Source organism: Prinia subflava, chromosome 10 (assembly GCF_021018805.1).
Source record: "Prinia subflava isolate CZ2003 ecotype Zambia chromosome 10, Cam_Psub_1.2, whole genome shotgun sequence".
NCBI classification, from domain to species: domain Eukaryota; kingdom Metazoa; phylum Chordata; class Aves; order Passeriformes; family Cisticolidae; genus Prinia; species Prinia subflava.
The window spans coordinates 5706920-5721247 of NC_086256.1; the positions used below are offsets into that span (position 1 = coordinate 5706920).

The 14328-nt window shown below is 44.8% G+C and overlaps 1 protein-coding gene across 1 annotated transcript in view; it reads left to right on the forward strand.

Annotated features, from left to right (window-relative positions):
• Positions 1–488: 488 nt before the first annotated feature.
• The window catches only part of CC2D1B (coiled-coil and C2 domain containing 1B), a 28075-nt gene continuing 14235 nt past the window's right edge, over positions 489–14328 (forward strand). The window contains exons 1-12 of the mRNA XM_063407081.1: positions 489–564; positions 890–994; positions 3959–4100; positions 6769–6884; positions 7662–7781; positions 8875–9012; positions 10964–11225; positions 11690–11814; positions 11951–12026; positions 13155–13265; positions 13589–13719; positions 13998–14070. Coding sequence (XP_063263151.1) covers positions 929–994; positions 3959–4100; positions 6769–6884; positions 7662–7781; positions 8875–9012; positions 10964–11225; positions 11690–11814; positions 11951–12026; positions 13155–13265; positions 13589–13719; positions 13998–14070 — 1360 coding nt within the window. The 5' untranslated portion in view covers positions 489–564; positions 890–928. The remainder of the gene's footprint in view (positions 565–889; positions 995–3958; positions 4101–6768; positions 6885–7661; positions 7782–8874; positions 9013–10963; positions 11226–11689; positions 11815–11950; positions 12027–13154; positions 13266–13588; positions 13720–13997; positions 14071–14328) is intronic.

Genomic DNA, 14328 nt, shown 5'->3' on the forward strand with positions numbered 1-14328 from the left:
TTTTTAAGTGCTGGTAGCAGGTCCCCTTTTAATTAAGGTGTATGAACTCGAAATTTGAAATGCATTATTTGAAATGGATTACTAGCATCATTATTTTTTGCTGTTAAAACTCAGGGAGTCTGGCATACTGTGGACTTTCCGCACTGACCTTTATACTCAACGAAAGTATAAAATTGTTAAAATACGCTTAAACTTTCCTTACTAAAATAATTAAAAGGAACTTCCAGTTTGCAATCCCGGCTCGGTGTTGGAATGGAGGAGCCTGACTGTCACAATACCGCACGAATGGTGCCACAGGAGGACCCAGCTCCTTTGTCTGGTCGATCACTGCAGGCTCGCCCTGGGCAGCCGCCCCGGTGCGGGGCCGTGTGCGGGGCCGTGTGCGGGGCCGTGTGCGGGGCCCGTTCGGACAGCCCGGGGCCGGTTCGGACAGCCCGGGCCCGCGGCTCGGGGCCGAGGCTCGGGCCGGCCCCGCCTCCCCGCGCAGCCGCGCAGCCGCCGGGCCGCGGGCGGGCCCTCAGCGAGCGCGCCGGGCGGAGCCGCGGCCGGCGGGCGGGAGCCGAGGTGAGCCGGGGCCGGGCTCTCTCCGGGCGGCCCCTCCGCGGTTCTTCGCGCGGCTCCCGGCCCATCGCCCCCGCGGCCCGTCCCTGCGCCGGCCGGGGAGCGCCCTGCCCGCCGGGTCCCGCCGAGCTGCCCGGGCGGAGCGCGGGTGCGGCCGGGCCGGGCCCCGCGGAGCGCGTCCCGCGGCGCTGCCGCCGCTGCCCTCACGGCCCGGGAGCGCTGTGAGGGGGTGCCGGGGGCGGCTGCGGGGTCGCGCCTCCCGCCTCCGTCCGGCGGGCTTTGCCTTGGCACAGGCAGGGTACTGACTTTAAGTTCCGTGTGTTCTCAGTCCTCTAGAGACACAGCCCTCTGAAATTCATGAACCAACATGCTTGGCAGAAGACCTAAAAAGAGCCCTCAGGCAAAGGGCCAGGGAGCTGCAGTTGCAAAGCAGGTAAGGAGGGCAAAGGGCCAGGGAGATGTGGCTGCAGAGCAGGCAGGGAAACCTCCTACTCCCACCGCTCCTCGAGATAGTCTCGTTCCGAGCTCTTGCTGCTGTTTTCCTGCAGAATCTCCCGTGTGTTCATAGCATTGCAGGATCATGGAAAAAATTAGATTGTGTGGTGTCTGTTTTCCTTCCTTCTTTATTGCATTCTTCTTCAAGTAAATATCTGATAGGCAGCTGTGGAGGTCTTGCAGGGAAGGCACAGTGTTGTAATGCTGTAATCTTTGCATGAGACCTCATGACTCATGCTTACAGTATTTTCTTAGCCGGGCTGTGTTGAGATTTAATAATAACTTCAGTGGCTCTGTGGAGGTTTTCCTTACATCTCCACGAAAACAGAAATAAGAACAGCAGAATATCAGGTAACAAATTGAGGGACATATATGGGAGAATATTAAGGTGCTAAACAAGAGACAGTTAATTTTAATTTCCCTTGGTATAGTCATTTTTTCATGTAACAGATAGACTGATAAGCCTAGCTGTTAAGCCCCTGATAGACTGATAAGCCCCTTTCCTGTAGATAAAAGTGAGTTTAGCTGTGTCTGTGTGTTGGGGTTTACTTATTTACCTTTGGATGGAGTTTCAGAAGTCTTGTGGTGAGAAACAATAGTTAGTCATGGTTGGCAGGTGTGGAAAGTCAGGTGACAGTGTCAAAATTAGAAATACAGACAAGGCAAAATTCTGGGTAGAAAACTGACAGAAAAACAGTGTAGTTAGTGTTAAAGAATATGTCAGAGCCAGAATGGAGTTTCAGAAACCCTTTGGAGGTAGAATAGAGGCAGTAACAGGTGGAATAACTGCTAAGAATATAGAGAAATGTGAAAAGGGATTGTAACAAGTTATTAGAATAGAGAAAATAGCTAAGATGCTCTCTTTTGGTGATTTCTTAGGATCCAGTGTTCTCATACTGAAGGCAAGGTGCTGTAGTTAGTGATCCATAATGTCACCGTGGCTCCAGTGTGAAAGTTTGCATTTCTCAGTGACAGTGTATAACTTATCTGAGCAGGAGAGAAGATAAAAGGTGAAAATATCTTTCCTTCTTCTGGGGAAAGAAAAGAAACCTCATTTTGAAGAGATAAAGTAAATGAATGATCTGATTAACATATTTTACTGATTTCTAATTCAATACAGTTAAGTATTCAGCCTGTCTTACAGCAGAGGTGAGTGTTTATTGAGACTAATGGCTTGTTTGCTTTCAGATTAATTCAATTTAATTTTTTTTTGTTTTGTAGTATATCAACTGCAGGCTTTTTATAACTTATTTTTTCAGTTCTATTAAACATTGCTTCAGTACTACTAAGGAATGTTAGAACATTGGAAATGTTCCTTATGGAATGGATTGGGACTTGGAGCTAGAACTGCTGAGCTGTGTTCTTGATTCCCGTGGTTGCTGCAGTGGCTTCACTGCCCACCCTTGCAGTGTGAGCAGATCCTGTGTGCCTCTGATCCATCTTGCACTTTGGTGGAAGGTCCCTGTGTGTTCCATAGAACCAGAATTTTTAGATCACCGTTGTAAATATTTCCTGTTTAAATCTTGTCCTCACCTTCTTTCTGTTCTAGCCAAGCGTGCAAATACTCCAGTTTTGCCTTAGAGCTGGGAGGTGGATAAGGCAGAGGGTGGCTGACTGATCTGTCCAGTGCCTTATGGAATGTCAAGGGCAGGATCAGGGCTAGGAAACAAACAGCTGCTGATTTTCAGTGCTGTTGCTGATCCTGTGTTTCTCAGCTGTGTTTCACGTTCTCCTTTGGGATTACAAAATGGTCCAGAGAGGGGCACAGAATGTTTCAGGGCAGTAGCCACCAGCACTTTGATTCCTACTGGGTTCAAAAAAAATATTAATACTTCAGTTAATTTATAAACTGACAGACAACTTCTTGCAGCACTTCAGATCCTCGAGACAGAAGGAGGTCACTAACCCTCAGAATAATGACAGCTGATTTTTTTTTCCTGTGCTGGAGAGAAGCTGAAGTGTTGCCTCCTTGACCATATGAGGATCAGTAGGGGCTTGTGCTTTGGAAGAGTCTGGGAAAAGCTTCACCTACCTCACAGGATGAATCTAATTCTCTTCATTCATGTTTATAAGGAATCCTAGCATACTTAAGATAATTTTTTTTTTCTGGGGCAGTTAGTATTTTAACCAGAAATGCAAAAACCATGATAAAATGGCATTTTAAAAGAATACCTTTTGGACTAAGACCCAGAGATTCCTCAGATGTACTTGGGAATGTTTTGCCACAAGCGAGTGCTAACCACCAACTCTCATATCCTGATTACTGTTATTAATACTGTTCCCTGAGATGTTATCCCTTAGCTGATGATCTGTGCCAGCCACTTTGATGGTTTTCTCCAGTGAGTGTGGGCATTGCTGGGTTTTAATGCTGTGTTTGTTTCTGTGGGATTTAGAAACTGATGCAAGAAGACAGAACAGTTCTGTGTTTGTAAATGTAGCTTCTTCAAGAGATAAGGGTGAAGTCTCTGCACTGTGCACATGTCAGACCTGTTGTGTGTGAAGGATGAGTGAATATTTTTCAGCTTAGCTGTTACAGGCACTGCCCTGAACTTTCCTGATGCTATCTGCTCCATGAGGCTCAGTAAAACAAACATTTAATTCTACCTTGTTGTGTCAGACTGTTAAATAAGATTGATTGCAAGAAATGGTTTGTGTAGAGTTTTAAAGAGAATACACGTGGGGTTTTAAGATTTATGTACCTTACACAAGTTATGGGTGTTTGGTAGGCATTGTTGTGGTAACAGAATTGGTGTGATAGTGGGCTGTAAAAAAAAAATGAACAGAATTCAGAATGCATGAAAATGTCTAAATAATCCATGCAGTGTGATGTTTTTGAGTGTCATCTTTGTTCTAAATGTAGGGTATTTTATTATTCTGTATTGTTATTTTCCCTTGGCTCCAGCTGGGGCTGTTTGTGGATTTCAGTCCTGAAGAGATGCTGCTGGGTGCAGAGGAAGGTGAGGATGATGGGGACCTTGAAGCAGAGCTTGCTGCTATCACAGGAGCAAAAGTGAAAGAAGGAAAACCAAAACCAAAGGTGAAAAGTAAGTTAAAATATCTGAATTTTATTTACCTTTCATAAATTTATCTAAAAACATCTTTAAACTTATCTTAAATGGTTTTTTATCACTGTTAGAAGTTGAATTTGCAACTGCTCTTTCCTTTACTTTGAAGGGTTTAATTTGTTACTCCACAAACAATGTAAAAGGATTTTTTTGTTGATGCTCTTGTAGATATAGGAAAAAGATCTCTGATGGCTGGCCCATTTAATGACTAAATTAAGACATGCTTTTTTAGCATATGAAGTCATAAAAAGGTGTAGTGGGCGCTAGATGAGTTCAGAAGGGAAATTGTGTTTCTTGTGGGGGGTGGGTTGTTTGTCATGTGGTTGTTCTTCTGTTTTTGTTTGAAGAATGAATTTACATAATGAGCATTATATTTTTAGTTACTTGGAGTCTGTAACCAAAATTGAATCCCATTTTCAGAGGCAAATACTGGTGCAATTACTTGGAGAATCCTGTAGCTTGTGTTACACGGGTTAGAGTGTCTCTTGGAGTGGACTACCACTCTTGATAGTTTAAATAAATTAATTTTGTCTGGCGGTGTTTGCATGCAGCTCTGCAGTGTTTTACAGGCTCGCTGTAAGCTGCCATGAAACAAGGCTGCTGCTGCTGCTGCTGTGAGGGCTCTGCAGTGAGCATGCTCTGCCTCTGAGCAGTGTGTGTGTGTGTGTGGAGCTGCAGGGTGAGCTGCTCCAGGAACTCCTCTGCACAAACAAACCCGTGTTCCTGGGGGAGTTCTCAGCTGAACCACGTTTGCACCCTGCCTGTCTTGGGAACTGGGGTGGCAGCCAGTGGGGGAGGTGGCACAAGGAGAATGGGACCTGCAGGTGTGTGAGCAGGTGCAGGAGGGAAGGGATGGTGCACCCACAGCCTCACTGCAGCTCTGCAGTAATTTCACTGTAACATTTGAGGGGCAGGGATATGGAGGATTTTGAAATGTTTAGGCAAGACAACTCTATAAATACAGTACCTGATGATGGACAAAGGACATGTTTGTATCTGAAACCAAATTCAAAATCATTTCCACCCTCCACATTTCAAAATTTTAGTAAACTCTTAAAGCTAGTAAGCATAATTGTGCAAATATGCATAATAGGAGAACTTCTGCCATTGACATGGCTAAAACATGCAGGATAATGTTTTGAGGGTGAATCTGTGTATCAGGAGCTCTTGAATTGTTGTCAGCTCTTCAAGAGCTGGCTTCCCTCTCACCCTCATCATGTTGAGATACTTTGTTAGTTGAAATATGATGAATATATTTTGTTGTTTTGGTCTTTTTATTTGTAAGAGAAAAACAGAACTTCAGACAGTGTAAAAATAGCATTTATTATGCCTAACATTTACTGTGCCTTCTAAATGTGTGGTTCAAAAAGGATTTTCCAGAGCAATGGGCAGCTATTCTGTTTTCCTGTTAGTATTAGAAGTGTGTGGGTTAGAAGCTCACGGAGGGTGAGCAGCTGGCACTGGGGACTCCTGAGACCTGGCCCAGTGTGGTGGTGGGGACAGGATACAGGCAGGCCACTGCCTGGAAAGGAGGAGCACAGTGAGGACAGGGTGAAACAGATCCTGTCTGGGAAAGGACAGAAAAAAGGGATCCAGTGCAACTCATGTGCTTGGGTCTTGGCTGAGCACCAGGTGCAGTAATTCCCTCCTGGATTACATCCTGGAGCTCTGGCTGGGCGTGGGGGAATGGCTCCTCCTCCAGGAGAAGCTGCACTGTTGGAACATCTTAAGCACAGAGATCCCTGCTCTCTCTGATAAGTGCCAGCTGGGCAAACACTCACGTGTTTGAAATTGTGGCCTCATCTTGTTGCACGGGATTAGAGCTGAAACACCATCTGAGGAGGCTTGATTAGATTTTTTGCCTCTGCTGCACTTCTCTGCAGAGCCAGTTGCCTTTGGATATGGCCTGCAGTCCGAGTTTTGCTAAGGGTCAAATTTATGAGCAACGTGTTTGATACAAATACTGAAGCACTGATGGGGTGAATTAGATTATTTGAACAGTTTTGTACCTGGGCTAATTTTCAGCTGATTCAGCAAATGCAGGGAGTGAATGGGATCCATTTAAATTGACTGTGGAGCTCTGTCTTGAAGATCTGTGTTTTCTGCAGCTTTTCCTGCCACTGGTGAGTCACACTCATGTGTCTTCGTAGAGAAGTATCAGAGGCATTTACGTGGACAGTTGGGGTTTGTGGGCAAACAGCCTCACCTTTGAGGGCATGTGGAGGAAGTTGATAGCTCAGGAACATGTGGTTAGCACAGGATGAAGCACAGATGAGAACTCAGCAATGAGGAGTTCCAGGATGAAGACCTGAAAAAAATTGCAAAATGAAGGAGCCAAGAAAAATTTGGAAAAGGCTGAATCTCATCCTCACGAGACAGCAGTGCAGAAAATGTGCAAGTGTCTTACTGCCTGCCTCCACTGCCACAGCAGAAACACCAGTTCTGCTTTTCCTGAGTGCTCACTTCCCAGTTTTTGCCCTTTATCCATCAATATTCTCTCAGTTATCTCTGACACTGTGCAGTAAAGGGGGCACAAGAGGGGAGGTCACTGCTCTCTTTCAGCTGGTAGGAGTTCCTTCAGGATTTATACCCAGTGACTGCATAACTGTTCCTTAGGTTTATGGCTCCTTGGGATTTCCTTTTACAGCTCCTCTGCCCATGGATCATATTGAAAAGATGGCTGCAGAGTGCATGAAGGACCTGAATGAAGATGAAGAGGAAGATGCAGATGATGAAGACTTGGAGAAAGATACAGACCTGTTGGTATGCATAACTGTTAGCAAAGAGTTTTAGTATGTAGTTTTTGGTTTTGTTTTTTTTTTGTAACTGCGTTTAGCAAAAATGTCTGTTAACTTTGTGGTGAGAAGCTAAAATATTGCAAAAGCACCATTAGATGCAAGTCTTTGCAGGATCCATCCCCCTGCACAGCAGAGTAAAAGAGTTTCCTAACATTTATATTTTTATTTCATTTCCTAACATTTATATTTTTATTTATATTCCTAACATTTATATCAGAGAATTGAGGGGAGAGCAGGAATCCCATTCCATGTCAGCTGATGAAGGACAGCCAGGGACAGTCTCCCTAAAGTGATGTCTGCCACCATTTTGCTACTGCTTCAAGTGGTGCCTGGCCTGAGAGAACACCTCGGGAAAGTCCTTGTTGTTTCAGTGACTCATCTAACTGGCAGGGTTTAGGGAAGGGGTGTTAAGCAGTGGTTTTGACTGCCATTGCTAGTAGAGGCTTTTTGGAGATTTGAAATTTAGGTTTACATAATCTTTGTAAAAGTATTTCTCTGAACTTCTCCAGCTTGTGTGGTTATCCTAGGGCTGCAGTGTGGTTTTTCAGTGGTATCTGGCACCGGTTAAAATTAATAATACAAAATAAAACTGAATTTAAGAAAGACTAGAATAGAAGATCTTCACTTGGGTTCGAGATTTGTCCAGAACTTTTGACACTTTAGACTTGATTTTATTTTTGTCTTTTGAGGACAGAGAAAAATTTGAGGAAAAGCCTTTTGTTGGCTCTCACTTTTACCTTAGGCAGAGTTGCAAGAAGTTCTGGGGGAAGAAGGTGATACAGGAAGCTGTGAGGATGAAATAACAGCAACAGAGCCATCCCCAGCTGAACCAGAAGATGAACTACCTGAACTGCAGCCACAGGTAGGAATGAGCTTCGTGTTTCTGACAGTTTTGCTCAATCACTGTTGTCACGTGGCTTGTATGAGGGTCATTATCAAGATTGTAGGGAGATCTTGTCTTCCAAGAAAGAAAAAACTACACTATTGCTGTTTCCTGTGGGGAAATCAGTGCTGTATGGGTGCAGGTGATCCTTTAGCTTTGTTCCAAGGACGAATTCTGATGTTAGAGTAGAACTGAAGATGTAAACAATTGGAGTCAAGCATGTCTTGTCCCTCATTATACATAGGAGCATGCAGACTGCAGTGGAGGCTTCCAGAGTTCGTATCTTCCCCCTAAGAGCATTGGGCAGTGTGCTGAAATTGTGATCACTCAGCATCTCTGGAATAGTTTCGGATTTTTTATCAGTAGCATTATCTGTCTCAGCTTAATTTGTCAGTCCTCATGCAGTCAAATCCATTATTCAGTCACTGCATGTTTCTGTTGTGTGCCACAGATTCCAGTGCCTTCTACATTGGGCCCGTTAGTAAATGGGATTGAGAGGGTTTCTATAGAGATAATGGCAATAATTACATCAGGAGCCATCTGCAGGGTCTCTGTGGCTCTGGAGTTTGTAAGTAGCTACTCATGACTTTGCTTAGCCTGCTTTTGTCACTGAACTAATTCCAGGCTGTAGGAGGAGGAGAAAGAGCTCTTGTTGAAAAACCAGGTTGAAGCCCAGAAGGGAGCAAACCAGCAGGGTTTAAAAATAAGAAAAGAATAAGTCAAGATTTGTGCCAAAATACCTCTTCACACCCTCTGTTGTGTGGGGTTTGAGAGACTTTAGTGTTCTCCTCACCTACTCAGTGACCACATGGCTCCAGTTACCCTGTGAGTGAGAGTTTCCCCAGCCTCTCCACCCGTTCTTCTCTGTGAGGCTTTTGAGAGAGCCCAGAGGTGGATGCAGGGCCCTTAGCACAGCACAAAGCTCCTCTGTTTCGGGGGCTGCTCCTTCCTGCGCTCGATTCACGGCGCTGTGTGTGTGTAGAAGAGGAGTGTTTGTTTTTCAGTGCGCTGGGAAAATTCGTCTAGCTGGATGAAATAAGTTTTCTTGATTTGTTTTATTGTTTTTTCTGAGACCTCCTCACTTCCTGCTGTTACCAGTGAGCTACAGCAGACACTGGAGGGGAGAATTGCTGACTACAGGACGGCGATTTCTAACGCCAAGGAGTCGGGGGAGGGTTCCAAAATCCGGCGCTACGAGAGAGGCCTGAAGGTGAGCTGGGGGCATCAGGGTGTGAGTGAGGGTGAGGCAAAGGCAGCTCTCTGAAGTGTGGTCTTCCCAGCTGTGTGAGTTTGTTGACAGGGGAGTGAAAGCTCCATGTGCTGCTTGGTGTTCGTTTAAAAGCTTTTGTTGGTTTTGATTACCCACCTGATACAGCAAACACACAGATAAGGTGTGGCCTCAGCTGCCTTTTGTGTGTCAGCTTTGTTTCTGTTCAATGTGGCAGGTGGTAGCTGGAGGCAGGGTTTGTGGTACTGAAGTTAAACCCACCTGCCTGGATCTGAATTTGACCTGTGGTGACTCTCAGTGTTACCTTAAAGCAAAATTTGGGAGTTTTCCTAGCACATACACCTTGCAGTTCATCACTGCTGCCTTCCCTTAGGGACTAACCTTCCACTCCTGTCAGACAGAGGGAGATGGTGCCTTTCCCTGAGTGTGTTGGCTGTGCTTGAAAAGGAGTGGAGCAGGATTTTTGATGAAGGCAGTGAAGAGCTGCAGCAGAGAGCAGTCTCTCCAAGCTCTCGTGGTTCCAGGCAGGTGGCGTGCTTGCAGTGAGCTGCAGTGCTTGTTTACTGCTGGGCAGGGCCTTCCTCTCCCCGCTGCTTTCAGCAGCTCTCCTGCATCACCTCAGGCAGCAGCAGGGCACTACAGCTCAGGGCTGTGCACTGGGGCAGGATGCAATGGCTCAGTGGCTACAAGGTGTCTTGGGGTGCAAAGGGAACAACTGAGGCCAAGCTCTGGGAAGAAGAAGCACAAGGAAGATGTCTGTGTGTGTCCAGGTCTGGCAGGAATGTACATGAAACCACCTGGCCTTTCTGAGAGCCACAGGGATGGGCAGAGCAGCTATTCCATCCTGTAATGAGCTTTGTGCTCTGTGCCACTTCCTTTATTTTTCAGGGTAGGGAGTTTCCCTGTGCCTAAGCAGTGTAACTGAGGATGATAGAGCAGATCTCACTTCACAGCTCACGGCTATTTAATTAGCAAAATTGCATGTCAACAAATGGCACAGAGTTCTCTGTTGTATGTAGTTCTTGGAACTGTGCCCTTCAATCTCAGTCTGTCACCCCCACATGGAGAAGAGGGAGCTGCCTGTGGGTTGCTGCTCTGAACCCCAGTCTCACATGCAGTCATTTCAAAGTCTCTCTGCCACTGTTACTCAACAGGTCAAGCAATGCCATGACCAAAAAAACCAACAATGATTCTGGCACTGATGAGATTTTGTTGTTGTCTTTCTGTGCTTCCGTTTCAGTTTCTTTGGAAGATGAAAAAAGTGAAACTTTGTTTTGGCTTGAAGTGCATGGTGGTCTTTTGTCTGAACCTCAAATTAAATTTTAAAAATAAAAATACTGAGGAAGGTAGTATTTGGGGTGAAGGAGGGGTTTTAAAAAATGAGCAGCAGTTAACCCAAGTTAGAGGTTGTGAGAGCTCTTTACCATAGGTGGTGAGCTGAATCTCCATTTCCTTTGTTAGTATTTAATGGCTTTTCTCATTGCATTAAATAGGTTTGCAGACCCCTTCCTTCCCTGGATCCAGGCAGTGACATTTTGGAATAGTCTATTTTATTATATTTTAAAGATGTATATTTATTATATTTAAAGATGCACAAAATCCATCTACAGCTGGTATAAATGGCTTCCTTGGTGACTTTCTGTGACAGAGCTGAGTGGATCACATCAGCTCTCCAGTAACCCTGGGTGCTGAGGGAGCTGCAGTTCCCTGGTTTGGGTGACAAGGCCTTTGCGCTGTTGCTCTGGTGTCTGGACACCTTTCACTGGCACTGAAGTTCTTGCAGAAGGGCAGGGAGCTGAAGGGCAGCAGTCTGTGGTGGTGTGTGTGACAGAGCCTGTCATATATAAGGGGATGAATTTGTCTTTTAATGATTTTATGCTAGTAACATGTTTGATGAAAATGCCTATTGACTCTGTTGTTCCTTCCATGCCAGACACTGGAAGCCATGCTGGCTGCAGTGAAGAAAGGCAAAAAAATCAATGAGGAAGAAATGCCACCTCCTGTTGCAACAGGGAAGAGTTCTTCTAACGTACCTCAAACCATGGGAGTGGAGCCAGAGAATTCAGGAGATTCACCAGAGAATAAAGCTGAGTCTGCTGCTGATGTTGAGCAGAAGGCTCCTCCTGAGGCAAGGGAGCATTTGGAATCAGAGTCCCTGCAAGGTCGTGCTGCTGCTGATCCTGCTGTGGAAACAGGTACTGAGGGGAGAAGCAGTTGGAACCCTGTTTTAATGCTGCGTCTTCCCTGATGTTTGTGTTGTGTGTAGCAGAGCACTGCTTGTGTTGGAACTTCCCTGCTGAATGTCTCAAGAGTTGTCCATGGGATGCTGAGTTTCTAGCAGGGGAATCAGTTACTGTTTTAGAGCTCTGGATCAGTATCCTTAACTTCTCCTGTGCCTCAGTTTCTCCTTCATTATTTGACTGTGGCATTCCAACCTTTAAAGAGTTTTGAGATGCTGACTTAAAGACCTAATATTTTTCTTTAAATTGGGAGAAGTGGAATTCTTATGTTAGAGAGGACTTCTGGAGACTGGAGGGAAAAGGATATTTGTATGGCTGTTGTGACTTGGAGCAAAAGGGGACAAAAGTGGGTTTGCCTAGATGGATGTAGCAAATCTTGCATGCTCTGTGTCAATCTCAGCATTGTCTCATTCTCCCAGATCCCCAGCACAGCAGCACACGTGCAATCCTACTTAGGAGGCAGAAGGAGTATAAATTAGCAGCTCTAAAAGCCAAGCAGCAAGGGGACCTGGAGAAAGCAAAGGAGTACATGAAGGCAGGCAAAGTATGCACTCAAGAAATCCTGAATGCTGAACATACCCTGTGCTGTACCCACATGCATTAAATGTCACATACTTACTGTGGCAGCTGGCAGGTCTGGGACAGACCAGAGTAAACCTTTTGTTTTTTTTCCATGTTAGAAATTTAATGTGGTGCTGGAAGCTTTGGACAGTGGGCAACCAGTCGACCTCGAGAACATGCCTCCATCTCCTCAGGGTAAGTTTGCCTTCAGGGAACCTTTTCAGAAATCTCTCTGTGCTGTAATGGAATGATTCTGCATTTGATTGCAAAGCTATTAAAAGAACTGGAGATTGTTTTGGACTGAGGCTTCACTGTGTGTTCACAGTCTAATCAAGACCAATGAAGTGAAATGAGGTATCATTACTTATAGTGTAGTTACTCTCTGTGAATTACAAGTTCAAACAAGTGTTGATGTCTGATATTCCTGGTTTTATGAGTGTAGATAATAGCAGCCAGTATTTGAAGTAGAAGGGAAAGAAGGATAGTGGCCCATTCTTAAAATTTACTGTAGTATTTGGTGGTGCTATCTGCTTCAACTAAAGTTCATGATGCTCAGATTAACAAATAGATTGCAGTGCTCTAAAGTCTAATTTTTAAAGCAAGTTATCAATATTAAAGGTACCTCAATCCTCGTAAGAGAGAGTTTGGGGTTTTTTTTTAAGTAGATACAGTATCCCCACCAGTAATTAATACTTAGTCTTTGTAGCCCAGTGTTTTAAACAACTTACTGTAGTATTTTATTCTAAGAAACGAAATGACAGATTTTTTCAGTAAATTGTGAGATTTATGACTCAAGTTACTGATCACTAAATGGCATTGCAGAGGAATTTCATCCAGGGCATAACCTTGCCTTAAAAAGTGCGAGATTTTTGCAGTGAATAATCTTCTAGTTTTGTGTTATACAATACCAGAAACTGGAGTTTCTGAATAGATGATGAAGAGTTTTTTCTCTTTTCCAGCACATCTTTTGTTACTAGAATATTTTAGTCAATTAGCAGACTTGTTCACTCTTTCCATCTGCCGAGATACCAAGTTATATTTTGGGGAGAGAATTCTTAGAATACTTGAACTACTTATACTTTTTTTTTTCCCTCAAGCAGCCCTAACCAAAATTAAATCAGCATTTGAGATTTTCTCTTGTAAGGCGTGTTCTGTGGATAATTGGAACCTTAGACTTAGCTAGCCATGAAGAAGCCATGTTTGGAAGCCAAAAAGCTTTCAGGAAGATGATGGGATCAAATTGATGGTTTTCTGAGTGGCATGCAGCAGAAATTGCTGTGTATGGAGCATGCTCTGAAATTCCCTGCTTTCCCTCCTGTGCAGATCTTGAAAGCTTAGGGTGTGTACAAGATGCATCCAAGCAAAAAGTACCACCCCGGGTGGGAAGTTCCCAGGATCTTGCAACACCTGAACCTCAGACCCAAGAAGCTTCAGGTAGGACTTTTGCATTTCTCTAGTAAGTCATGGAAATAGCACAGCTGGGAAGCACTTTAGGGTCTGACCTCTGCCACTGAACTGCAGCAGGACTGAGTAAACCTGGCTAGCATTCCTGAATATTGTTTGCTGCTGATCCAAGCTGCTTTTGCTCTGGATCAGCGATGGAACTAAAAGTTAATAAACTTTCTTTATAACAGCAGTATTTGTAGTGAAACTTTCCAGTGATGTTCTCTGAGGAAGGGGAGGAGAAGGGCAGCTCTTTGTTCTGTGTGTTTTGAAGTGTTTGTGATGTGGAATTCAGTTGCCTGTGTGGTTTGCAGAGGCCCTGCAGCAGCCCAGGACGGTGCTGGAGGCGCTGCAGCAGCGGCTGGAGAAGTACAGGGCAGCAGCAGCTCAGGCTAAGGCCAGCGGGGACGACCGGAAGGGCAGGATGCACGACAGGATAGCCAAGGTAAAACTGGAGTGTGGCTCTTTGCAGCCAGCAAAGCCATTTGAAGTAGTTCCCTTGTTGAAGACTTTTTCGAGGCTGAAATAATTTGTGTATTGTCTGTCTGTTTGAAAAGAGGTCCAGTGGGGAAGCTGGAAAGCATTCGGGGGAAGAAACAGAGACAATGCACATATTGTAGTAAAATACTGAGTCTTGTACAGTGTTTGTGCTGGTTAAATACAGATGATTGCTAATTCACAGTCAGCTCTATTTCATGTCTTACTGAGTGCCTTTGATTGCAGCAATACCAGGATGCCATAAGAGCCCATAAGGCAGGGAGAAAAGTGAATTTTTCTGAGCTACCTGTTCCTCCTGGTAAGTGTGAATGTAAACCGTTCTAATCCCCTAACTTTTGTACACGTGCAAAACTCTGAAGAGGCTGTGCAGATATTGCCTGCTCATCCTGTGAAACAGCTCCTCCTTTTTCTCAGGGAGTAGCTGGCCTTGCTGTTTGATGGGATTGTGAATATTTTTCCCAAACACTGACACTAGTGAATATTCCTGCATATTGACAGTCTGTTTGACAGTATGGGAACTTAAAACTGGCACTATTTGGAAAGTGCAAGGCATCAC